This window comes from Magnusiomyces paraingens (assembly GCF_902498895.1).
Source record: "Magnusiomyces paraingens strain CBS 517.90 genome assembly, contig: contig2, whole genome shotgun sequence".
Lineage (NCBI taxonomy): Eukaryota > Fungi > Ascomycota > Dipodascomycetes > Dipodascales > Dipodascaceae > Magnusiomyces > Magnusiomyces paraingens.
The window spans coordinates 2,793,881-2,819,590 of record NW_022474068.1 but is presented as its reverse complement, the minus strand read 5'-3'; the positions used below and the strand labels follow the sequence as shown (position 1 = coordinate 2,819,590).

Here is a 25,710-nt window from a genome sequence, read left to right as displayed (position 1 = left end):
GTCCATTTTAAAATTAAAGGGAAACAAGTGAACTGAGTAGACTTGATTAGAAAGTAAAATATTAATTATATTTATTTAGTCTACCACACTGATGTGCGATGAGCATGAGTTTCATATATCTGGGTTAATAAAACTAATTCCATTATTAAAACATGTCAAAAAACACGACATATTTTTTTTTTCTTTTCTTTTAAAATCTTTATAAAATATTTATAAAATTATATATATATAATACACAAAAAAAAAAGAAAAAAGAAAAAAGAAAAAATAAAAAAAAAACACTTTTAAAATGGGGTCATTATTATTATCGTTTCAGTTTCATTTCGTAAATTCCAAGCCCAGGAATCAAACTCTGCAAATTGCTTAAATCAATGTCATCCAACGATAAATGCTTTCTAGTCTCCCATACACGCTCCAACTCATACTCCGTATTATTGAGTACTTGGTCTTCTGCATGTAATGAAATGATGGCTAGTGGGGCAACCAAGTATACTTTACGCTGTGCTGTAATGTACTTAGTCTTAGCGCTGCCGCTGCTGCTGCTGCTGCTGCTACTGCTGCTGTTGCTGTTGCTGTAGCTGTTGCTGTTTCCGCCGCCTAATGCTTGTTCCACCTGTAATTTAGTCTTATCGTCGTCGGCAAGTGATAACTTTTTGCTCGAGATTGAAAACGGTGCAGGATTTGGTGAATGCGCTAAACGAGTCAATGTTTCACGCATGAGCTGGCGTTCAGCACCCATCATATCTACCACAGTAATATGCGGTGGTTGAGCAAAAAGCATGAGCGAGAGCAAGAGTTTCATATCTGGAACTGTTAAAGGCTCAGAGATATCAATTTGCGGGTTTTCAGTTTCCACTGAAATCGCTATACTGACATGGGCACCTTCATATGAAGATGCTGGTTTAGAGTGCATTGCACTGGTTTTTGATGGTGTATTATCAGAGGACGGCTCTAAGGATTGGAGAGAGTCCAGATAGTTAAAGACTGGGGTATATCGATCCCAATTTTCGCCGCCACCAGGGACTCTTTCATCTGGATCTATCACATCCACTGTTTTTGAAGGTTTCCCGAGCATCCAGATTGGTGGTGAGTATGTTTTCCACCAAAGAACAACATACTCTGTGACGACCTTGGCGTCGTTAAAATTCGTAGTAGTAAAGTTTTCTGGAATTTGGTCAAATGAGAGTAAAGTGTTATTTATAGAAAATGAGTGTTGTGGATCAGTGAGGTGTGATAAATGGGTTTGCGCGGAAATGATGCCACCTTGGTGGAAAATACCCATTAAAGAACCCATAAAGACATTAAAAATGACCCAAATGCAAAAGAAAATACGGCGGAACCGTTTAGGCAAAATGCTAAAGTCAAGACAGCAAAAGAGAAGTGGAATAATTGGTAATAAAAACCGGACTTCTTGATGTTTAACTAAAGAAAGAATAACTAGCCCGGAAATTGCAGATTGAAAGGGGATAGAATGAAAGTATCGAGTGCTAAAAAGTAAAATAACGGCAGGTCCCAAAAGCTCAGGAATATTGACAAAGAGATGTTGGAACTGAAAATGAATGCCATGGAGGGCCAGGTTATCGCTATTAAGATTGTATAGCAAATTATTAAGGGGTGTGATTACAAAACTGGATTTTGTTTTGCAAGATGATTTTGAAAAGTAGCCAAGGATAGTGGACAAAACGGAGCTTGGTCCATGATCGTGGAAAAGCCAATGGAAATAAGCTTGTGGGAAGTCTGCAGCCGCCGCACGCATCACTGAGGATGGGTATTGGGCAAAGGAAGCAGACCCTGAATCATAAAAGGAAAAACAGATTGTGTCAAAGTAAATTGCCAAGCAAGCTGTCATGCAAAATGCAGTGACAGTGGTCAAGAGAGAGACGGGATTTTTAAAGAAAAAGGGAATAAGTCTGCATGCAGGAATCAACAAAAAGGCTGGGAAGGTGATTCTGTTAAAAATTCCAAAGGCAACAAGAGTTCCAAGTAAGAAGCTGTCCCATACACGTGTGCAAAAGTTTGAACGGGTGGTTTCAAACTCGTAAATGATGACCAAACACCAAAGCAGCAAAACAGTTTCTACTGAGTTTGAAAACGTGTGAGATTGGTAGGTCCAGCTAACATATGAGGTTGCATAGAAAAAGAGGCCGGTGAGTTTATGTTCGTAGTTTTGTGTGAGCCGCTCAATGGCCATATCACTTAGAACCCAGTTACCTAAACTAAAAGTTAAGCGCAAGCCAATCAAGACAGCAATGGGATCAACTGTTTTTGAGTCCAATCTCGAGGCATAAGATGCGGCTGCAGAAGCTAGAGATGAGTTGGAAATAGTCGTAGATAATTGATTCTGAGATAAGTGTGGGGAGTAAAATGGAGATGCAGGTGAAGAAAATAAAAGTTCGATAAAGTACATGGGGATGCCATAAACTACCCATGAAACAAAATACGATCTGGCAGGGGCCTCTGAGGAAAATTCCCAAGACTTTTTGGTGGCCCAGCCAAAAAATATATCTGCAATGGATTCTGGGCCTTGGAAATGTTCATCTGGGTGGATATATGAATTTGAGAGAGAGAAATAAGTGCGTAAAATTATGCTGACGATAAATATTATGCGCCATGACCATGCGTGTGTAAAGACATTTGTATGATTATGATGATGGTCCTTTTTCTTTTTTAAGTAAGAAGAAATGGATGCTGAGGAAATGGATTCGCGAAGAGAACGAGAGGGAGATGATCGAGTATTTAGGGATCTGGAGCTTCTGCGCGAACGCGAACGAGAGGAAGTCGGAGAGCTTGACAGTTGTCTGAGTGAGCTCCCCGAGGCCACAGTAGTAGGAGATGAAGGAGAAGGGGGGGAGTCTTCGGCCATGTTTTGACGGCGCTTGTGGTGGTGGTGGTGATGATGATGATTATGGTTATTATAATGATTGCCAGTGCTTTCTTGGTGAGACTGTTTTTGGAATTCGTGGCTCAGATCGTGCGGCTGTGCAACGTTTTTGTTTTCCTCTTCGTCTGAAAAGGAGGTGCAACTGCGGTCAGTCAGGGTGGAACTTTCGTTACTGCTGCTGCTACTTCTGCTGCTGATACTACTGCTGATGCTACTACTGCTAATTCTATTTGGTTTATTGTTACTACTGTTGCTGTTATTATTATCTGATTTATTGCTCCCGCTGCTTCCAAGAAACTCTCTAGAAGTATTTGATGACCCTTCTTTTTTGGGAGAGGTACGGGTATTAACAGTAAGACGTCTATGGTTTTTTTTCCCCAGTGTAGTAGAAGAAGAGGAGGAAGAGGAAGAGGAAGAGGAAAAAGAAGAGCTGCTGGAGTGCTGATTTAAATAGTAAGAAGTTGCAGCTAATGAGTGAGTTCTTTGATGAGGAGAAAGAAACTGAGGGTCATTTCTTAATGACGGAGGTTTTTTCGGCTGAGCGGCAGTAGCAACCTTATTTTGAGAGTTTGTAGATAAACTTTCGGCAGCAACATCTTGATTTTGAGTTTGACACATTGATAAGGGAGAGGAAGCCTTTTTGCAAGAAGCAGAAGCTGCTGCGGCAAGATTTTGGACTGGACTTTTTAAAGGACCAACGATACGTTTTGAAAGAGATTTAGGAGGGGATGTTTTAAGTGGAGAAGTTTTGGTGGTTGAAGAGAGAGGTGTTGCTGGCCGCAGATATTGTGATTTCAGAGGTTGTTGTGGAGTAGTTAGTTTACTATTTGAAGACATTATGCTTGGGGGTATAGCAGAAGAAGAAGAACTTCTTGGACGAGTAGTGGTATTATGAGAAACTAAGTGGTTGTCTCTTGGGGGGAATTTAGGATGTGGGTTAGATGAAGATGCGGCTAGAAATTTGTTTTTATGCAGAGTTTCATGGTGGTGGTTATTATGAAGAAAGTGATAGTTTTGATAAAGAGGAGAGTTTAAGAGATTAGATTGTCGTAAACTGGAAGAAGATGAAGAAGATGAAGAAGACGACGATGACGATGATGATGATGATGATGAAGAAGAGGAAGAAGAACAAGATGATGATGATGATGATGAAGAAGAACAAGAAGGAGAACAAAAAGAAGAAGACGACGTGGCCGAAGTATAGCTGGATCTGCGTTTAGTTGCAGGTGGTGGTGGTGTGGTAATTGTTGAAGGATGTGGCTTTACAGTGGGTGTGATTGTTGTAGCACGTTGAATTGTGCGTATTGGTTGTTGTGCAGTAGGTTTAGTTGTTGTTTTAATTGTTTTAGTGGTAGTCTTTGCAGGTAAGGCTGCGGACTTGGCCGGGGAAGGTAATAGTGTGGGCGCTGGTTTTTGCTTGTGTTGCAGTTGCAGTTGCAGTTGCAGTTGTTGTTGTTGTTGCTGTTGTTGTTGCTGTTGCTGTTGCTGTTGCTGTTGCAATTGTAGAGAGAATGGTGACTGCAATTTTGCGGGTGGTGCCGATAATGCCGGGGAGGGTTCCTTTACTTTTGATTGAGTATGTGTTGTTGACAACTCTGAAGAAAATGCCGGTTGCAAGGCCGGCAAAGTAGCGGAAGAAGAAGAAGAAGATGATGATGATGATGACGACGACGACGACGGAGACGACGACATTGATGGAGATAGTGATGGAGATGGTAACGGTAGCTGTGCTTGTGTTAATGCCGATGCTGCAGATGCAGATCTTCTGCGAGGTGCATTATTTGAAATGATAAAGGAAGATGATGATTGCTGAGATTTTTGTTGTTGTTGTTGTTTAAAATCAGTTTTAGATGAAGTTTGTGAACTTATTAAAGACGGTGTTGGCGTCATTTGGTAGGTTTAAAGATTGTGTGATTAATTAATTGATTAATTGATTAATTGATTATCTTATGATTTTAAGTTTTTTATTTTTTTTGGTTTTAATGATTGAGTTATTATATTTATATATATATATATATATATATATATAAAGGGTTTTAACTGGAGATAAAGGAGGTTTTTTTTTTTCTTTAAAAGATTGATGATGATGATGATTATCGAGAATTATTACAAGAAACTATGCCGAGAATATGTTTTTATTAAAAGTTTTTTTATTTTTATTTTTTCTTTTTAAAATATAAAATAAAAAAATAGAAAATAGAAAGATAAAAATAAAAATAAAAATAAAAATAAAAATAAAAATAAAAATAAAATAAAATAAAATAAAAAAGAGATAGGAGTAGGAAAAAATTTTTTTTTGAAATGAGCAGTTTTTTTTTTTCTTATTTTAAAGATTATTATTAAATATATAAAAATTCTAAAATGAGATTTTTTTTTTTTTTATAATATTGAAATATAAAATAAAAAAATAAATAAGAAAATTTAATAAGAGAGAGAAAAAAAAAAAAAAGAAACTCTGAAAATTTAAGGAATTTAAAAAAATAAAAATAAAAAATAAAAATTTAAAATTTAAAATAAATAAAGTCGGCGATTTACTTTTTAGAGTATGTCCGTTCTAAAAAAAAATATATATACATATATACATATATATATTGAAAACAAATAATTAAATCCCGAGATCACCACCAATTTTTTTTTTTTTTTTTAAGAAATAAACAAAAATAAACAAAAAAAACAAAAAAAAAACTTATATTTAATTATTTAATTATTTAATTATTATTATATAAAATCTTGGTTATTTTTTTTTCTCTGTTTCGAAGACCCAATTCCTTTTTCTTTTCTTTTTTTCTTCTTTTTCTTCTTCTTCTTCTTCTTCTTCTTCTTCTTCTTCTTCTTCGACTCTCCAAAAAAAAAAAAAAAAAAAAAAAATTTAAAGGCACGCGAGCAAAAAAAAAAAAATTTTTACATGACAGCATTTGTATGTGTGTATATTTTTGTGTATTTGTGTGTCTTACCTCGAGAAAAAAATAAAATAAAATAAAATAAAAAACAGCGCGGGAAAAAAAAATCCATCAAAGGTATGTCGTATAATTTAAAGTTAAGTTAAGTTATGTTACGTTAAGTTAAGTTATGTTACGTTAAGTTAAGTTAAGTTAAGTTATGTTATGTTATGTTATGTTATGTTATGTTATGTTATGTTATGTTATGTTATGTTATGTTATGTTATGTTATGTTATGTTATGTTATGTTATGTTATGTTATGTTATGTTATGTTATGTTATGTTATGTTATGTACTTTATTTGTGTACAAAAAAAAAAAAAAAAAAAAAAAAAAAAAAAAACTTAAAACTTCCCCACGCTGTTTTTCATTTTTTTGGAGGAGGAAAATATAAACAAAATTTAACACCACCACCACCACCATCATCATCATCATCATCATCATCATAATTATAGTAGTAGTAGTAATAATAATAATAAACAGTCGTATTTTTTTTAGTGATTTTTTTGGTGATTTTTTGGTGGGGGGCGGCACACATAATAATTATTATAATAATAAAAATTAAATGAAATAAAATAAAAAAAAGTTCTGGGCAGGGCAAAGTGACATGAGTTGTTAGGGTTGTGTGGGCCAAGTGATGAAGAGACATCACGACCACCACCATCAGCATAGCAGAACAAGATAACACTTAAGAAAAACTAAGTCTATCTTAAGATCAAAGGTACGCTAGATTAGACTAAGCTGATGGAACCTGGGACTAATAATATATGTATACTATATTACCCTTAATCAATTTACAACCAAATTACCCTAAAGAATACGACAAATAGTCTTTGATCCTCAACCATCAATGATAGATCTTAACAGTCAACAAATTATTCCACTGACCTGTAGACGAGGGATAAGTCAGATAGCGCAAAATATTGGGAGCCGCGAAAGCAAGTGCGAATGCAGAGAATAATTCCAAGACCGGTGAATGGTTCCTATCGTATAAAGAGAGGCATTAAGTGGACGGCTGAAGCACAAAAGGAATTTGAACATTTAAAGAAGGTACTTTCGGATGGTTCATACAACTTGTGGATTTTTGATCCATCTGCCCTCGGTGTGAGGGCAGTGTTGTCTCAGCTAGATGAAAAAGTGGGGAGAAAAGTGATTGGTTATTACAGCCATCACAATACCAATGGGTGGACATGCAGGAGCGAAAACCACAATGGCGATATTGGGCAGTTTCATACTGATGGCCCTGAATGGGGGAAGATGTGAGGACCATAGTGGCTCAATGTTTGACGTGCCAGCAACTGAATCCACACAATAAGCCGCCGTTGGGGGGGTAGAGGGTAGAATGCCGATCCCATTGAGGCCTGCAATGATTATGAGTGCGGACCACATCACGGATGAGATTTGTGGAGGTGGAAAGCCTCCCAGTCGGCTTGCTGGAGGTCATTATTACAGATCGGGGCCTACAGGTTGCGGGTTACTTTGACAGAGCTAGCGAGAGAAATGAGGTGACCCGAGCGAAGACGATCACACATCACCCACAATCGAATGGGGGCACGGAAAGGGTGAATCTGTCAATTAAGACTTACTTGAGGAAGTTCACTGAGAACGAGAGTAGCTGGGTTGAGGTACTACCAAAAGTTGAGGCGTGGTTTAATACTACAGTCCACAACGTTGACGGGCTTCTCTCCGGACACGGTGATGACTGGACATGAAGTCGTGTCAGTATTTGACAATGCAATTTCGAGAAACTTTAAGCTAGCGAGAAACATGGCGCTGAACTTGAATGAAATGAACAAAAAATTGTTGGGCGAAATAAGAGAAAGGCTGGGAAAGGCTGCCGGAATCAATGAAAAGACTTTCAACGAGAGAAGAACACAAACCGGAATCAATGAAAAGACTTTCAACGAGAGAAGAACACAAATGAAGTTTGTGGAAGACGATTTAGTCTATGTTGATGGCAGCATCAAACCGAAAAAAAAAAAAAAAAAAAAAAATGAAGAAGAAGAGGGGGGGGGGATTGTGAGCGCTCATGCCAAAGTGAATTGGACCATATAAAGTTGTTAAGGTGTTTAGCGAGCAAGTTTATGGTTTGGAAAGTTTGGCTGAGCACCCTGTGATACTTTATGACCAGAAAGTGAATGTGGAGAAGCTGTGGAAGACAGTGAAAGAGGGGGGTGACCACATTTGAGGATATTTACAATTTACCCCCGAGAACACGACATTACACTTTATATTACATTTATATTACATTTTATATTACATTTATTTTACATTTGTTAAATGAATGTGAAAAATAATAATAAAATATATTTTTATTTAACAACCTTCCTACCCTCCCCCCTCCCTCCAAAAACTTACTTTAGCTTACCTAATCACAGCTCATTACAATATAATAAAAATATCTCTTTGCACTCCCTTCTGCTCCTCCTCCTCCTCCTCCTCCTACCACCAAACCTTTCATCATAAAAAAAAATAAAAATTCCTGCCAAATCACAGCTTGCCATATTCCGCTGACTGACTTTTTTTTTTTTAATTTTTTACTTTTTTACTTTTTTTTTTTTTTTTCTCTTTCTCAACACTTTTTTTTTTCTTATTCACAACCATCCATCTATTTATCTTCTACCCTTTCTTAAAAGTCCTGTGTCTCTCTCTTATATATACGAAAAAAAAATAATAATAATAATAATAAAAAAACCCCTTGTCCCTTGACCAAACCACTCTTTGCCACACACAATGAACCGTGCATCTGCAACAACAAGCTCTCTGCTTCGTGTCTCGGCCTCAGTGTCGACCTCCATCTCTAGAAACTCTTCTTCGCGACACATTGTTCTGCTACGATCTTTTCATAAGTCTTCTCGAATAATACCATCAACCTCAACCTCAACCTCAATCTCAACATCAACTACCTCAAATTCTACTTCTTCCACTTCTACCCAACCAACAAATGAACCTGCAATTCTTTTCCGAAAATCATTCAAATTCTCTGTTAGAAAATCAACCCCACTTACTGCCTCGAATGCCCGTCCTTTTTACGCTGCTCGTGCAGCTGCAGCTGCTGCCTCTGCCTCTGCCTCTGCCTCTGCTTCTGCCATTGCCCATTTCTCTACCTCCGCGGCATCTAATCAAACAAAATCTACACAACAGTCACAACAAGCAGCAACAGCAGCAACAACAGCAACAACAGCAGCAGCAACAGAAAAAGCTGAAGTTGAAGTTGAAGCTGAAGCTGAAGAACCACCAATGGATCCTTATGAACAAGAACTTTACAATTTGCTTACAACAAAGTTTACTCCTGCCCTTTTGGATGTCCGAGATGTTTCTGGAGGTTGTGGATCCATGTTTTATATCAATATTGTTTCTGAAAAGTTTAATGGAATGTCCCTTGTTAAACAACACCAGGCTGTCAATGCTGTGCTTAAAGATGAAATCTCTAAATGGCATGGACTCCAGCTTAGAACAAAGGCCTTGGACAAGTACAAGAAATAAATTTTAGATATATGAGAGAAATGAAAAAAAAAAAAAAAAATTATTGTAAATATTGGTATATATCCTCATCTCATGGCTTTTTTTTTTTTAAGACTCTCTTATAAACTTGCTTTTTTTTTGTTGTTTTTAATGTATAATTTTGATTTAGATTTATTTTTTTTTTTTTGTAACTTTAAATATCTGAAAAAAAAATATATATATATTTTACTATTTTCTTTTTTCTTTTTTTTAATTACATCCCCATCACATTCTATCATTGGCTTTACTCAACAACTTCAACAGACTCCTCAATAATCTCCTCAAAGGTCTCCTCAATAAGCTCACCATCATCGGCATTCTGCTTAACCAAATCCTCCTCGGGGACAAGACCAAGGCCTCGTAACTTGGCCACAGCTCTCTCTCGGAATTCCTTCCATTGCTTGAACTGTGCACGACGCTTGGTAATAAGCTCCTTGGTAGCAGCATCAGCATCCATGGCATCCTCCTCATCAAATTGAGCACTATACTTGTCAAGATTCTTAATAGTCTTGGAAACCTCTTCCTCCGTCAGCAGGCTCTGTGGTCTAGGTCTCCATGAAACAACACGCAGATGATCCAAATTCTTCTCATGAATCTCCTCACCGAAAAAGTTGATAATCTTATAGTTGCTGCTCTGGGTCTTGTTGGACCAAGCAGCAACAAATCGGCCAGATGGGTCCCATTCAAGGTTCACCAGACCATATTGCTCGTAAGATCCAATGTTGTTAATACCATTGCTATTGTCAACAATGCCCTCACGCTTTTCAGTATGGAAATCAGTATCCCAAAACTCAACAACAGGTGTGCTAACATTGGGCCCAAAGTTAGAGGTGGCAGCAAACTGGCCCTTGGGTGACCAGAAAATGGAGTTAGTATTGCGCTTCTCAAAAAGCTTCAAAAGCTTCCAGCTGCTAGAAGTAACCTTCTTCTTCTCATCCAGACCATAAAAGGCCAAGTTGTTGAGGCCAGATGTGTTGCCTGACCCGCCTTCAGTCTGGCTAGCAACAGAGTTGTCTGTTCTGGAAATAGTAATAAACTTGTTGCCCTTGGGCTCCCAGGCAAAGTTGACAACGGTATCCTTAAGCTCAATGTTCTCAAGAGGAATGTCACGCTCAGTCATGCGGAAAAACTCAAGATTGGTAAAAGTTTGCTTCTTGTTACGGGTATATCTGTCAACCTTGACACACAAGTATTGACTCTCATCCTGCCAGTGGAATCGGCAGTCAGCAACGCTAAACAAGTTTCTGGTTCTAATCACCTCCTTAGAGGGAACAGTCATGATGCTCACACGAGCAGCCTGGTTGTTGATTTCAGGGGTCCAGTAACACAGGACCTGGTCACCCTTCTTGTTAGGGTCAATGGGGGCACCAGGAATAAGGTTGCGGCCCTTAAGAGTGACACTGGTAGGAGCAAAGCTAAAGTCAACAATGCCAGGAATGCTGACACTCTTCTTGTCCAAAAGAGACATGGAGGGGGTCTCGTAAATGGCCAGCTGGTCAGAAATGATACGGGCAAAGTATTTGCTGTCGGAGGACCACTTGAAAATGGGCCAAATAGCTGTGTTCTCGCTTGCATGGTGACGGAACGATCTGAGGGGAAGCTGGGTAAGAATATCCCAAATGACGATTTGATTGCCGCGGTCCTTTTCACCAAAGGGGGTCTTGGGGTTTTCCGGGTCGTTTTCGCGCGAGTCGCCAATGGGGACTTTAGAAAAGGTAACAAGGTATCGTTCATTTGGCGAAAAGTCAAAAAAGGTAGCATTGAAGTGGAAAAACTGAGCAAGGGTGCCAAAAGAGGGACCACCATTAAGCTGGATGCCAAAGCTGTAGCTGGTGGCAAGGTAAGTACCCTTGGGAGACCACTTGGCAGGCAGATCAACACGTTCAATCTTGCCAGTAATCTTAGGAGACTCGGTTCTCTTGTACCAAAAAACATTGATGACGTCCTTGACGTGGATAAAGAGCTGGTCGCGGCCCGTGGCGTCGGTGAGCCAGCTGCGAAGATGCTCACGGGGCTTGAATTCCGTCTTCTCGGGCTCGTTGTAAGTGTCGGTAATAGACGAGTCGGTGGCGTAGCGCTCAATGTCTGACAGCTTGTTGACAACAAACATGTGCTTGGCATCCAATCTCTTGCCATTGAGAATCTTGATGGCGTTTGCGGCAGCCTCAGGGGTCTCGTACTCTACAAAGGCGTAGCCGGCGGTTGCACCACCCTCAAGAGGAACATTGAGGCCATCAGACTTGATGGGGCCAGCTTCGCCAAAGAGCTTGCCCAAGACCTTGGTCAGCTTGGGAAGCTTGGACTCAGGGACCTTGGCTGGGATATTGTCGATAACAATGAAGTTCTCAAGACCAAAGTCCTTGACGGCATACTTGCGCTCCAAGTCGGTGTAATCTAGTTGGAGATCGTCATCGTCCCTGCTAGCAATACGTTCAGCAGCCATTTTGAAAGGAGGGGGAAGAGAGGGATGTGTGATGTGGTTGGTGGTGATGAAAATATCCGGTGGCTAAGATGTTTTGTTGGAGCTTCTCCAGGTGAAAATTTTTTGATTTTGGGGATGGCTGTAACAAACAGAGGTTGTAATAGAAATGATGGGATGTGCTCATAATCACAGTATATCTGGGAACTTGTTAAAAGAATTTGGTCTGATAAATACGCATACAGACTAGTAATTACGTTGGGGTCATCCATTCCATGAATGACGTTTAGATATGTTGACATTCTTTCAGCTAAAAGGGTTTAAGATTTCAACAATTTCTGGCTTAAAACAAAAAAAAAAAAAAAAAAAAAGAGTTTTGTTTGCTGTTCACAGAAGTTTTCTTCCATCTCATTGTTTTGACTTTGAGATCTTCTGTGAAAAACCTTTTTTTTTCTTCTTACCATTAAGCTTATTACCTGTTTTCCAGTTTTTTTTTTTTTTTTTCTTCATAACTATGGCTTCATATCAACAATTACCAACCGCAGATAGGTCTTCTTACGTGGACGTGTCTACAACACGCCATGAAGACCCTGAACACGATCATCTCTTTGAAGCATCAAGAAGCTTAACCCATGAGAGCTCTGAAAAGGCTCTTGGTCAGCGTCGACGATATATTTACTCAGGACTCGCGCTGCTAGTCTGTTTGATTACATTTGTTGTTCAGACCGAAGTTGCAGGATACCTGGCCACAACATTGCAATATAAAAAGCCCATCTTCATGTTATACATTACACATTCATCATGGACGCTACTATGGCCTCTCCAGATTCTTATTCTTCGTCTAGTCAAGTACCATTTACCTTTTTCAACGTTTTTCCGATTGCATCTTAAAACAGTTTTATCCACAGCTGAAATGATTCTAGACCATAACACAGGCGACCATCTTTCAAGAAGTCACCACCACACCCCACAACAGTTTACCCCAGAAAATACTCTCCCCAGAGCCAAAGCTCTGCTTTCCCAAATTCTCAAAATTTGCTTTTACCTCTTTCTCGCCCTTACTGTTGCAGGATCCTCTTGGTACATTGCAATTAACCTGACAACTACCAGTGACATTACTGCAATTTACAATTGCTCGGCCTTTTTCGCCTACGCCTTCTCAGTGCCGCTGCTTCACGAGCCACTCCGTCGTGACAAGGCCTTTAGTGTGATACTAGCCATGGTCGGTGTATTTATAGTTGCGTACGGCGGTGGTACTGACCAAAACGAAGACGACGCTGCCAAGTATCCTTTCCGTGTCTGGGGGAACCTTATCATTGGTGTTGGTGCCGTTCTCTATGGTCTTTATGAAGTTCTCTATAAAAAACTGGCCTGCCCACCATCTGCAGTATCGCCCCGACGCCAGGCTGTCTTTGCAAACGTTGTCGGTAGCGGAATCGGTCTCTGCACGCTGTGCGTGCTTTTGATCGCTCTGCCTATTCTTCACTGGACTGGGGTCGAGCGCTTTGAGCTACCTCGTGGCCAAATCCTTGGTCTTCTGTGTGCGTCTATCGTATCCAATATGCTTTTCTCTGGCGGCATGCTGGTTCTCATGTCGCTCACATCCCCCGTTCTGTCGTCGGTAGCCTCGCTACTGACCATCTTTATAGTTGCAATTGTCGACTGGTTTCTCTTCAGTGTGCCCGTCACTTTGGCAGGGCTTATTGGTGGAATCATGATTATTGCAGCATTTCTGTTACTTTCTTATGCAACTTGGCTTGAATTACAAGCTGAGGATGATACCGAATTAGAGGATGAGTATAACCAGGAAGTCAATTAGAAGATTTGGTTTATTATTTGTTTGTTTCATGTTTTGTTTTTTAATCAAAGGTTATAGAAGTGTATAACATCAGAATCAATACTATCCTTGTTTTTTTTTTTTTTTTTTTTTTCTACTATATAACTTATCGTGTCCATAAACTTTTTAAGAACCGTTTGCATCTTTAGCAACAAGAAAAAGACCATTTTCCACAAATTCAACCTCTAAATGAAAGACTAAACCCATCTAGACTATTTCTACATTTGTCTTCATTGATGCTTTAATTCTAAGCCAAGATAAAACTTGCAATGAATTGCAAAAATGAATATACCCCTAATTAATATCTCAAATCAAATTTTTTTTAATCATTTTTGATCTAGTTCTAATATTTTATTCAAATTTTTTTTTTCTTTTTTTTTTTTTTAATCTGGTATAATGGTATCATATCATTACTTTTCGGATTAATGTATTTCAAAATCATTTCCAAATTACACAAACATTAATTTAACTGTTCAATACTAGCTTTGCCAATTTTTTTATAGTCAAATGCCTTTTTTCCCTCTTATATTTCTAAACTTTTTCAATTCATAGCTTTTCTTCATTCTTAAAGTTTATTGCTGACAATCTATGTCGCTTCACCTGCCTCTTCCAACTTTTCCCTTAAATTGTCTTTCCAATAGCCATTCAACATCTTCACCCATTTAGTTTCCTTCCTTGAATCGTCGTCTTTAGTTTTTTTTTTCTTTATCCAACCTTGATTTATTATTATTATTTTTTTAATCTTTTTTTTTTAATACTTAAATTCTATACATTTTTTTTCTCTCTCTTTCTAAAGCAACAAGCGCTCAACCGTATATGGTGCAATGGCCGAGTTGCTTTCCTTCTTGCTGTAAACGTACTTGTCTGCAAACCCAATATGCAACACAGATTTCATTCTCTGTTGTTTTTGCTCCTTGGCAGATAAAAGAACAGGTGAAGCTGTTGCTGCAGTTTCTTCCTTATTCTCAGAGGAATCCTCCTTAACACGCTTACCGCCAGCAACACTTGTTTCACGCAAAGTTTCCTCAAGCATGGCAATAACCTCGTAGCCATCCTTGTAAGTTCCCACGCGCTTGGAAATGCATGCATCTAGCTCATCCAAAAATGATTCTTCCCAGCCGAAAAGCCCACCAGCATCGATAAACTGTGGCATGAGTTCCCAGCCAACATCTAGCTCGACCATGCGGCGCACAATGGCCTCAAGAGTGACACCATTGTCCGAGTATGCGAGATCAATGAGGGCATCATTTTGAGATGATTTTTCAGTATTTTTAGTAGATGATGTTGATGAAGAAGATGGTTTTGCGAGAAGGTACACGCGTTTGAGAGAGGCTGTGATTTGGCGTGTATCGAACGCGTGCTCAAGGCGAATGACAGCAGACACAAATGTCTCGCGATCAGTTGCACGTAGAGCAGAAACAACAGTATCGCAACGGAGAGATGGAGCGCGCTTAATGGCGCTGCGCACAAGGTCCGGGAAACGATTAAGAGTCAAAAGCAAACCAGGGAGTTGCTGGGAGGGCAAAAGTGGGTGAGTCAGGAGGTAACTGAGAAGGCGATCAGGAACAAAGCCCTTGTGCAACTTGACGAGCTTGACTTGTTTAGGAGAAGAAGAGGAAGAAGAAGAGGAAGAAATTGTAGGGTTGGAGGTTGATGATGGAGATGAAGCAGCAGCTGGGTTTAACAAAGATAGAGGAGCTGAAGAGGCCTTGCCAACGTGACGGAAGATGATTGAACAGAGGTCATAAATAAAGGTAAAGTCGACTTGACGGTCAGCTTTAGACTTGTAGTGGGGGCGCTTGAAGTCGACATCTGGGACAGTTGTTGCTTTGATAGTTTCCTCAATGGTCCAGGACTTGGAAGCCTTAATCCACTTGTTGGGGAACTTGAGATAAGCAAGGCCCCATTTCTCAAAGCTGGCCACGTCGCCAGTATCCTTAAAGTGTTGGAGAATCTTGAGGACATGAGACGCGGAGTTTTTAGTATTATTGAGGAGTGAAGTTTCTTCCTTAATGACTTGTTCTGAAGATGAGGATTCACCAAAAGTCATTGGGATTTGACTAAAAGTGTTACGCCAGGTATTATCACCTTTGGTGATGCCCTTGCCAATGCTTTCAAAGAGACTGCCGCGACCAATATCGAGAGGAACAGCCACAATTTTTTCCGGGCCCAGGGAACCTGCGGAAGCCTGTGGGGTATATCCAATGACTACAGCGAGTTTTTTAGAGTAGGCGACGAGGTGGAGAGGTTTTTCGAGGGTGCGCTCTGAGAGCAGGACACGGTACTGAAGATCAACGAGCTTAAGTGAATCACCTGCACCTGTGGAGAGTAAGACTTGATCATTTCCAAGGGATATTATGGAGGCAGTTGCTGGGAGTGCCGGGGTATCCTTTTTGGAGGGGATTTTCATTGTAGAGGTTTTTGTTGGGTCGAGAATAGAGTACTTGATAAGGGTAGATTTGGAGGGGACATATCTGTACAAATCATGGTCTGTAAGATCAAAAATGCCAATCTAAAGAGGGTTAGATGAAAGTAAAGGGAAAAAAAGAAAAAATTAAGTACTTACTTCATCAGAGATGGAGACAGATTTGGAAGAAAGAACTCTGCCTTCTGTGGGATCAAGTGAGATGACTTTAATTTCAAAAGAAGTGGGATCTTTAGCTGCAGAGACTGTGACAACAAGGCCGTCTTCTGGAAGTTCTTTTGAGGTTGTTTTAATAAACCTGGTGAAGATAGCTGGATTGTTTTGGTCAGTTGGTGGGAGATCCCAAACTTTTGTTGCCTTTTTGTTTTCGATTTTGAATGCCGCGATTTCGCCAGTTTGAAACGCGAGGTAAAGCACAAGTGAAGAGTTATCTTTAGATTTGTGAATTGCTGAGATGTAATTGCATTTTTCAAGAAGAGTGATATCTACCTCTTCTTCTTCTTCTTCTTCCTCCTCTTCTTCTTCTACTTCTTTTTCTTCTTCATCTTCTTGAGAAGTGGGTTCAGTTGAAATAACTTGGGTATGGTTAGAAGTGGGTGTGGATTGTTTTTTGGTAGCCACTTGGTGAAGAGAAGCTTTTCCCTTTGAGTTTATTACACCGTAAAATAGAGTTGCATCTTTTTTATTTGCGCAAAGGGCTGAGATCTGAGTAACTGGAGAGACTGGATGAGTCCAAAGTTGTCTTGCAGTTGTTTTAAGGCTGTAAGCTGAGAGCGCACTTTGAGAGACACCAAAGTAAGCCTTTGAAGATGCTGCAGAATCACCAAAAGAAACTGTGAGGGTAGATGCTAGTTTCCCCGAAGTTCTTGGAAGATCTGCTATGCTATATGGATCGAGAATATCAGGCATGGCTTAATGAGGAAGAGGGGGGGAGAGATTTTGGTGATTTGAATGGGAGATTTTGTTAGGAGGTTTTTAAATAAAAATAAAATAAAATAAAATAAAAAAATTTCAAATGAAAAAAAAAAAAAAAAAAAATTTGTAAAGATTACGTCAGCTGTTACAATGCTAAAAAAAAGGTTGTAATCCAGCCGTGTGATATTAAAAGGTTTGTTATATTCTATAGATTTTGTTATGATTGATTTATGATTGATTAACTGGATGATCCTGCATGCCAGTTTGAGCTTCTTCTTCTTCTTCTTCTTCTTCTTTTTCTACTTCTTGATCTTGTTCTTCATTTACTTCCTCTTCTTCTTGCTGTTGTTGCTGCTGCTGCTGCTGTTGTTGATGTTGCTGTTGCTGTTGCTGTTGCTCTTGGATTTGAACTCTAGCCATACCGTCATAGTAATTATTCCAAAGAGCTGAGATACTTTCAAACTCTTTTCCCACTTCGACGACTCCTTCAAGGGCTCTATTAAGGGCGTTAAGGTTATTTAAAACGTTGTTCATACTCTAATAGTTTTAGAAAAAAATGATTTTGTTAGATTTATTATTATTATTATTATTATTAGTAGTAGTAGTAGTAGTAGTAGTAGTAGTAGTAGTGGATATTCACATACCTCTGTAATTTGAGTGACGAGAACATCTCGTTCTCGTTCAAAAGGTGATCTTACATCTGGACCTGTTCCATTATATTCAGTAATATTGTCTACGTCTTGATTTCCAAAATGAGTTTTTGCATCTGATATTTGTGAATCCATCGTTTTATAGGGAGGAATAATAATAAAAAAAAAAAAAAAAAAAAAAAAAAAAAAAAAGGAGTTGAATGTATATAATAATTTTGGTGGGGGGGAGTGTGTGGATGGAGGGGCAACTCAAAAAACAATGAATTTATTCTTTCAATATATTAAAAAAAAAAAAAAAAAAAAAGTTTGTAAGAGGGTTAGGGTTTAAGTTTGTTTATTGTACCTTAGAACTTCTTATGATGAGACTAGTAGTAGTAGATTCTCACAATGTATAAAGAAGAAGATAAAGTCATATTATAATATATATTTCTTTAAGAATTGAGTTTAGTAAATGAAATTGAATGGTATTATTATTATTATTATTATTATTATTATTATTATTATTATATAAGTTTGAATATAACTTTTTATCATGATCATAATTAGAGTCAATTTGTTAGTAAGTCAATTAACAAGTGTTAATAATATGCTTTTTTTATAAGGTGGTATTAACAGATATCAATCAATTGAATTTTATAAAAATAAATAAATAAATATTTCAATTAAAATATTTCAATTAAAATATTTATATTTATTTATATTTATTTATATTTATTTATATTTATTTATATTTATTTATATTTATTTATATTTATTTAGAATTAAAATCAAAATTAAAATTAAAAACTTTTTTTTTTTTTTATTTCCATTTGGAATTGAAAAATTTCAACTTCCCCGCTCTATAAAAAAAAAATCCAGGGACCCGCTGTTGATTAGTCATTTATAAATGATGACTAATCTTTGTATATAAACAAACAAACAAACAAACAAACAAACAAACAAAATAAATAAATAAATAATAATAAAATCCTAATTTTTTTTTTTGCTTAAAGCAATTCAAATGGACTTTTGTATATAAAAAAATTAAATAAAAATTAAAAAATTAAAATAAATTGAAATGAAATGAATTAATTTTTTATTTTTTATTTTTTATTTTTAAGTGATTGACTCATTTATTTCAATTCAATTCAAATACTCTTTTTTTTTTTTTTTTTTCTAATAAAATACAATAAAATGAAATAAAAAGGAAGACAACCGTCCGAGTATTTGCGAATTTAATTTAATATAATTTAATATAATATAATTTAATATAATTTAATTGACAATTTGTGGGGAATAATTAATAATAATAATAATAATAATTAATAATTAATAAACATCAACTAATTAATTTATTAATTAAGTCTTTACAGCTAAAAGTTGCTTTATTTTTATTTATTTTTTTTTCAATTCAATTCAATTCAATTCAATTTAAATAATAATGAAAACTTTTTCCATATTTCAACTTTTTCTTCATATTTATTAAAATAAATTAAATTAAACTAAATTAAAATAAAATAAAATAAAATAAAATAAAATAAAATAAAATAAAATAAAATAAAATAAAATAAAATAAAATAAAATAAAATAAAATAAAATAAAATAAAATAAAATAAAATAAAATAAAATCTTTTTTTTTTCGTGTTCCGCGTATTGATGTTGGGGAAAAAAAAAACCCTCGGGGCCATGCTTCCCATGGTTTTTTTTTTTTTATTTTTATTTTTATTTTTAATATATAAATAAAATAAATAAAAAGCTTCTTCTTCTTCTTCTTCTTCTTCTTATTAATAAATGATTATAACAATTCTAGACTCCTTTTAATATTTTTAATTTTTTAATTTTTTTTTTTTTTTTTTTTAAATTAATTTAAATATTCAACTTTTTGCCCCTCCAAAAAAAAAAAAATTTAAATTTTCTTTTCTTCTTTCCTTTTTTTTTTCCCTCTCCATCCTTTTTTTTTTTTTTTTTTTTAAAAAAATTCTTATTTTAAATCCAACATTTTTTTTTTCTTTCTTTTCTTTCTCACTCTCTTCAATTCATCCCATCTATCTATCTATCTATCTATCTATCTATCTATCTATCTATCTATCTATATATCCATCTAAAAAAAAAATGTCTGAACCAAAAGGTGATATCGGTTTGATTGGTTTGGCCGTCATGGGTCAGGTATGTTTGTTTTTTTTTTATTATCTCATATTCTATCTATCTATCTAATCTTTTAATACTAACTTAACTCTCTCTCTCTCACAGAACCTCGTTCTTAATGCCGCAGACCACGGATATGAAGTCGTTGTCTTCAACAGAACAGTCTCAAAAGTTGACCACTTCCTCGCTAATGAAGCTAAAGGTAAATCCATCATTGGAGCTCACTCAATTGAAGAACTCGTCAAAAACCTCAAACGCCCTCGCCGTATCATCCTTCTCGTCAAGGCTGGCCAAGCTGTCGACGACTTCATCGCCCTCCTAGAACCCCACCTCGAAAAGGGTGATATCATCATTGATGGCGGAAACTCCCATTTCCCAGATACTATCCGCCGTTACGAAGACCTTAAAACTAGAGGCCTCCTCTTTGTAGGTTCAGGTGTCTCTGGTGGCGAAGAAGGTGCCCGCCATGGACCCTCTCTCATGCCAGGTGGACACCCTGATGCCTGGCCCCATATCAAAGCTATCTTTCAAGATATTGCTGCTAAAACTGATGGTGAACCCTGCTGCGATTGGGTCGGACCCTCCGGCTCTGGCCACTTTGTTAAAATGGTCCACAATGGTATCGAGTACGGTGACATGCAACTCATTGCCGAGGCATATGATATTCTCAAACGTGGCCTAGGTCTCTCGGATAAGGAAATGGGCGATGTTTTTACCAAGTGGAACAAGGGCGTTCTCGACTCTTACCTCATTGAAATTACAAGAGATATCCTCTACTACAATGATGACGATGGAAAACCCCTCGTTGAAAAAATTCTCGATGCTGCCGGTCAAAAGGGTACTGGCAAATGGACTGTCGCTGCTGCTCTCGACTATGGTGTCCCCGTGACTCTCATTGGCGAAGCCGTCTTCTCCCGTACCCTCTCTTCTATCAAGGATGAGCGTGTTCGTGCCTCTAAGATTCTCACTGGCCCCAAACCCGCCTTTTCTGGTGATAAGCAGCAGTTCATTGATGATCTGGAACAAGCCCTCTATGCCTCTAAAATCATTTCCTACACCCAGGGTTTTATGCTCATTCGTGAGGCTGGTAAGGTCCATGAATGGGAGTTTAACAATGCCGGTCTCGGTCTCATGTGGCGTGGTGGCTGTATCATTCGTTCTGTCTTTTTGGGCGATATTACCAAGGCTTACCAAAAGAACCCTCAGCTTGAGTCATTACTCTTTGATGACTTTTTCCATGCTGCCATTGATAAGGCTCAACCCAGTTGGCGTCGTATTATTGGCCTTGGTGCCGAGCTTGGAATCCCCACTCCTGCTTTTGCAACTGCTCTTGCTTGGTACGATGGTTACCGCTCTGATCGTCTCCCAGCAAATCTTATCCAGGCCCAGCGTGATTACTTTGGTGCTCACACTTTTAAGGTTCTCGATGAGTTTGTTTCACAAAAGTACCCCAAGGAAGGCGGCATCCACACCAACTGGACTGGCAGAGGTGGCAACACTTCAGCTTCAACCTACAATGCTTAAATGGTTTGTAGTTGGTTGCTCTTGATGTCTTTATTTTCTTATTTTTATTCAAATATAATCTTTTATATATATATTTATATATATATATCAAAATAACTCGGGTTGGTTCTTTTTTTTTTTTTATTTATTTATCTTTATTCTTCTTCTTAATCATTATCATTATCATCATCATCATTCATACTGGACAAGCTGGTTGTTAAAATCCAGAGACATGCCCAAAATGCTTCGTAACAACCAATCCTGCGAAAATATCATGGGCGTATAATTGTTATTATGCGCAGTTCTTTTACGAGACCGAGTCGCTGGTGGTGGTTGTACCGATTGCGCACGATCATCTCCAGTTCCAGACTCCTCTCCACCGCTAGTTGATGTTGTTGTTGTTGTTGTAGTTGCTCCTCCTCCTCCTCCTCTCGTATTACCAAAAGCCTTTAAAAACGCATCAATATACTCATGCTGCTCTGGTCTTACAATTAAAATCATCCTCCCGCCACTTGATGGCTTACACGTGCGTGCAATTTTCCCAGGAGACCGTACAACAACACAAGGTTTCCCGCCATGTGCTGCCACAATCCGGTCCATCACATCAAACCCACCCTTAATGTCCGGTGTCATATTAAACACAAGCCCTTGAAGAAACATCCCACGAGCTGCTTCGGCTCGTAAAAGCACAGTCTCCAAATCAGCACCGTACATAGAAACCATCCCTGCATCTTGTAACCGGTACTTGTCATCCTCCGGATCAATTACAAGCGGCGCCTCAGGTGATGCAGCACCAGGCTCCAGGGCTGCCTGTAAGTCACGTACAAACTGCGGTACAAGCATTCGCGGAGCCCTTGCCAGTGCCACTATGAACTTTTCTGTACGAGATACCCGTGGTGCAACAACATGTGTTGCTTGTCGTGGTTCCTGAGTAACATGTACACCTAACCGTGCTAATCCTGAAATTTGTTCCGCCGTTAGCTCAAGCCCCACATTCGTCAGTAATAGTTTCATTGGTGTATGTAACACTGTCACAGCTCCAAGACCTGATCCACCACTCCCAGAATTCGTAGGTGTAGGTGTCACAGATTTGCTGCTCACGCCACCACCACCTGTCCCTGTAGCTGTAGATGCCCCTGCAGATTTGCGCGATGATCCTCCGGCCCCACGTCTAGTGGCAGACCCAGATGGTGGTCCTTCAGGAGTGCTACGAACCGTAACCACACTTCCCGGCGAGTCCGTCAAGTCAATTGTTTTGGGTACATTTGCATCGCCTGATTTTGTCGTCGTCGTCGTCGTCATCGTAGTGGCTCCTGGTTTACTATTACTGCCTCCCACCGCTGAACCTGTCGATACTCCTCCACCACCACCACCTGTTTCTTCCGCGGTACTAAAACCCCCACCGCCACCACCACCACCACCACCTCCTCCTCCTCCAGAAAATGGTAAAGACATCTTACGTCTGCGTGCTGCTGCTGCTGCCGCTGCTGCTCCTGTTGCTGACTTGGACGACTTGCCGTACGTCGCATGTGCTGCTGGCCGGCTTCTTCCAAACACGTCGTTTCCGTTCGTTTTGGCCAAGCCTGTGGCTGTTACTCCCATTGTAGTCACTCGTGGTGACACTTGCGCCTCCGTTGTCGCCGCCGTTGTCGCCGCCACTGTTTCGTCACCGTCTGCTTCTTTTGCTTCTTCCGCTTCTGCTTCTGCTTCTGATTCTGCTTCTGATTCTGCTTCTGCTTCTGATTCTGATTCTACTTCTTCGCCCGCTTTTTCTTGCTCTTCCCCTTCCTCCTTATGCTCCCCACCATTCCCTGAGGTCGCCACCCGCTTTTTCTTCTTCTTCGTCCTCGTCTTCTTCTTGTCGTTAACCACCTTGCTATTGCTTTCAGAATCGCTGCTCCTTTCGTCCCCCACACCCCTCGTCCCATCATCGCCAACCCTCGGCTTGGTTTCGGCCACTGAGTGCTCCTTGCGCTGCTCAGATTCTTCCTCCTTCTTTAACGGTGATTTCTGCGGCGAAACCTTCTGATGATGTTTCTGTTTCTTAGTCGGTGGTGTCATCACTCGGCTTGGACTTCCGAGGTTGCGTTTTTTTGATGGACTGCGCTCGTTTTCATGCACATCCTCCATCTCCTCATCAATATCAATCTCCCTTTCTCCTTTGTTATTCTTTTTCTTCTTCTTCTCTTCTTCCTCATTCTCCTCCTCATTCGGCAGAGGCAGATTGTGGATATTGCGCCGTTTTGTCTTCTCATAGTTGTTCAAATCTTTCATGTCCAAATGCAGCTTCGATAGTGCAGCATCTTTGGCCCGTCTACCAGAAGATGGTCTTGTGCTTTCCCCAGACTTTTTGGGTGAAGGTGTTGATACCGGCGGCTGCTCAACAGACTCAGGTGCAAGCTGAGGAACTGAAGGCTCTTGAACAATCACTGGTGAAGACTTTACAGGCTTTTCAGATGGATCCTCAACCGGTTTCTTCTCTTTATTAATAACCTCATCTTCAACCTTTTTTTTCCTCCTTATCTCTTCTTCCACATGCTCAACAACCCTCACCCCTCCATTAGGTTTTGCATGGCGACTCGCCTCATCCATGCTTAGCTCCTCCGGCGTCATGTAAAACCTCTTCAGCGCTTGCGCATCAAGTTCGATTGGTCCCACTGCTGTTGTAATGTCGCCAATCCGTGGGAACGACAAGTACTTTCGACTCGTAAAGGCCTGCACTTGCCACTTGGCATAGGTCTCTTCCAGCCAAAGAAGATTCACCACGTTAATGTTCCACTTCTTGGCCGCATTGTACTTGCGTCCGTCGGGCCACCCAGCAATCAAAAGCTTGTGGTTGTCGCAGAACCCTGTTTCAAACACGGCTCCTAATGAGTCCACCAGCTCTTTCACGTAGCTTCGCAGTTCTCCGGTGAAGTTTGTGATGCTTACCTTGTATCCGTGCAAATCTGGCATCCCCCCATAGACCTTGGGGTAGTGTAGCAAGTCTTTGGTCGGTGATTTCCACTCCTTGTTGGTAATTACCCAGTAGAGCCATCGCAAATTTGCAACAACCCACCCACGTCGCGATGCAGTCACGTAGGAGCTCCCTGATCGCCATTCGCCAATGTAGACATTAAGCGAAGGCGTGGGGCTCGCGTCTTTGTCCATATCTTCCATGATGGATCCACCGGCCTGGCAAATAATCTTTTGAATTGAGGTTTTCTGACGGTTGGAGAGAGAAAGGTTCGCGTCGAGGTAAAATTTGCGGTTTTTCATTAAATCGTGTGGGAAATCAACCACAGAAGAAGATTGCTGACGTGACGTTGTAGTATCGTTGGCACGCGTACTGTTGGGACCATCCCCTAAGGAAACATTTTCATAATCATAAGTCTCTAGGCCGGAATTGTTGAAAACAGCAGGCTTGGGTAACAAGTAAGGGGTTTCATCAAGGCGACGGTTAAACTTCAGGCAATCATCAATCCAATGCGGAAGAACAATCTTGACCTTGGGCTTAGTTTGGCGCACCAGCTGGCAGTACGGATGGTCGAACTTGGTGGTGATGATGTGTGTTGTTAGTGTGTGTGGTTGGGAGCTATATTGCCCACCGAGACAGTGCACAACAGCCTGGATGGCCTCGACGTCGTTGTACGCAAGCCCGGCCACCACAAAGTAGTCTTTAGCAAAAATGTGCTTGGGGTCCGGAGAGTATGGTCGACACATAAGCGGCATGTTGCGGTCTATGCTGTCCCAAACCCATAGCGGCGTAACGACCTGGATCCGCTTGGTGACGCACTCTCTATACTCGGGGAAGTCAATGGTTGGTGAGATCACAATGGCTGCATAATCGATTGACGTCACAGGCTTATTTTTCCCCTGGCCAGCCGAAGAAAGCAGTCGCTGGGGGCCTACATTGATGGCCTTGTGTTTTTCTAAAACTTGGATGAGCTTGGGTGGTTGTTAGTTAATACATCATTTTGGAGGAATAAAATAAATAAATTAAAAAAAAAAAAAATAATAATAATAATAATAATAAACAGCCACTCACCTTTTTGTCTTCTTCAGGCTGATCCGTAGGCACCACATAGAAGCGGTATACTTCGAAGGAGTCGTCGGTTGACTTTGTCTTTCGCTTGTCCATGTGTATGTTGCTGGCTAGAGTGTATGGAGACTTCTAGCAGTCGAATGGTTGTTGTGGTGGTGGCAATGGCTGGTTTTTTTTTTTTTTTTTTTTTTTGGGAGTGAAAAAAAAGTAAACAAAAAAAAAAAAAAAATCCGGGCTTTTAAAAATATAAATTTTATAAATTAAAAAAAAAAAAAAAAAAAAAAAAAAAATTTAAGTCGCGTCTGTAAAACATTTCAACCATTTATTTTTTTCGCGTTTTTGTTAAATAAAAAAAAAACAAATTTTTCTTCATTTTTTTTTTTTATCAAATTTCAATTAGTTCCATTCACTTAAATTTTTAAGGAATTTCTACCATCTAGAAGGGTTTCGGGCTCTATTTCGGGTCTCGGGTATCGCGTGTACATGTTCC

The 25,710-nt window shown here is 39.2% G+C and overlaps 8 protein-coding genes across 8 annotated transcripts; 3 read left to right on the top strand and 5 right to left on the bottom strand.

The window, feature by feature from the left end:
- Nucleotides 1-304: 304 nt before the first annotated feature.
- SAPINGB_P002631 (uncharacterized protein) lies at nucleotides 305-4,771 on the bottom strand (the record flags this gene model as incomplete). The annotated part of the gene is made up of 1 exon (XM_031997349.1): nucleotides 305-4,771. The coding sequence occupies one exon, from the start codon at nucleotides 4,769-4,771 to the stop codon at nucleotides 305-307; it is 4,467 nt and encodes a 1,488-aa protein (XP_031853240.1).
- Nucleotides 4,772-8,552: 3,781 nt separating this feature from the next.
- On the top strand, nucleotides 8,553-9,305 carry SAPINGB_P002630 (uncharacterized protein; the record flags this gene model as incomplete). The annotated part of the gene is made up of 1 exon (XM_031997348.1): nucleotides 8,553-9,305. One exon carries the CDS (start codon nucleotides 8,553-8,555, stop codon nucleotides 9,303-9,305), a length of 753 nt encoding a protein of 250 aa, XP_031853239.1.
- A 262-nt stretch (nucleotides 9,306-9,567) lies between these two features.
- SAPINGB_P002629 (uncharacterized protein) lies at nucleotides 9,568-11,766 on the bottom strand (the record flags this gene model as incomplete). Its single annotated transcript, XM_031997347.1, has 1 exon — nucleotides 9,568-11,766. The coding sequence occupies one exon, from the start codon at nucleotides 11,764-11,766 to the stop codon at nucleotides 9,568-9,570; it is 2,199 nt and encodes a 732-aa protein (XP_031853238.1).
- A 490-nt stretch (nucleotides 11,767-12,256) lies between these two features.
- SAPINGB_P002628 (uncharacterized protein) lies at nucleotides 12,257-13,561 on the top strand (the record flags this gene model as incomplete). Its single annotated transcript, XM_031997346.1, has 1 exon — nucleotides 12,257-13,561. The coding sequence occupies one exon, from the start codon at nucleotides 12,257-12,259 to the stop codon at nucleotides 13,559-13,561; it is 1,305 nt and encodes a 434-aa protein (XP_031853237.1).
- Nucleotides 13,562-14,369: 808 nt separating this feature from the next.
- On the bottom strand, nucleotides 14,370-16,913 carry SAPINGB_P002627 (uncharacterized protein; the record flags this gene model as incomplete). Its single annotated transcript, XM_031997345.1, has 2 exons — nucleotides 14,370-16,091; nucleotides 16,146-16,913. The coding sequence occupies 2 exons, from the start codon at nucleotides 16,911-16,913 to the stop codon at nucleotides 14,370-14,372; spliced, it is 2,490 nt and encodes an 829-aa protein (XP_031853236.1).
- A 234-nt stretch (nucleotides 16,914-17,147) lies between these two features.
- On the bottom strand, nucleotides 17,148-17,704 carry SAPINGB_P002626 (uncharacterized protein; the record flags this gene model as incomplete). The annotated part of the gene is made up of 2 exons (XM_031997344.1): nucleotides 17,148-17,456; nucleotides 17,564-17,704. 2 exons carry the CDS (start codon nucleotides 17,702-17,704, stop codon nucleotides 17,148-17,150), a joined length of 450 nt encoding a protein of 149 aa, XP_031853235.1.
- A 1,956-nt stretch (nucleotides 17,705-19,660) lies between these two features.
- Nucleotides 19,661-21,217, top strand: SAPINGB_P002625 (uncharacterized protein; the record flags this gene model as incomplete). The annotated part of the gene is made up of 2 exons (XM_031997343.1): nucleotides 19,661-19,714; nucleotides 19,799-21,217. 2 exons carry the CDS (start codon nucleotides 19,661-19,663, stop codon nucleotides 21,215-21,217), a joined length of 1,473 nt encoding a protein of 490 aa, XP_031853234.1.
- A 171-nt stretch (nucleotides 21,218-21,388) lies between these two features.
- On the bottom strand, nucleotides 21,389-25,316 carry SAPINGB_P002624 (uncharacterized protein; the record flags this gene model as incomplete). The annotated part of the gene is made up of 2 exons (XM_031997342.1): nucleotides 21,389-25,123; nucleotides 25,224-25,316. 2 exons carry the CDS (start codon nucleotides 25,314-25,316, stop codon nucleotides 21,389-21,391), a joined length of 3,828 nt encoding a protein of 1,275 aa, XP_031853233.1.
- Between the last annotated feature and the right edge of the window lie 394 nt (nucleotides 25,317-25,710).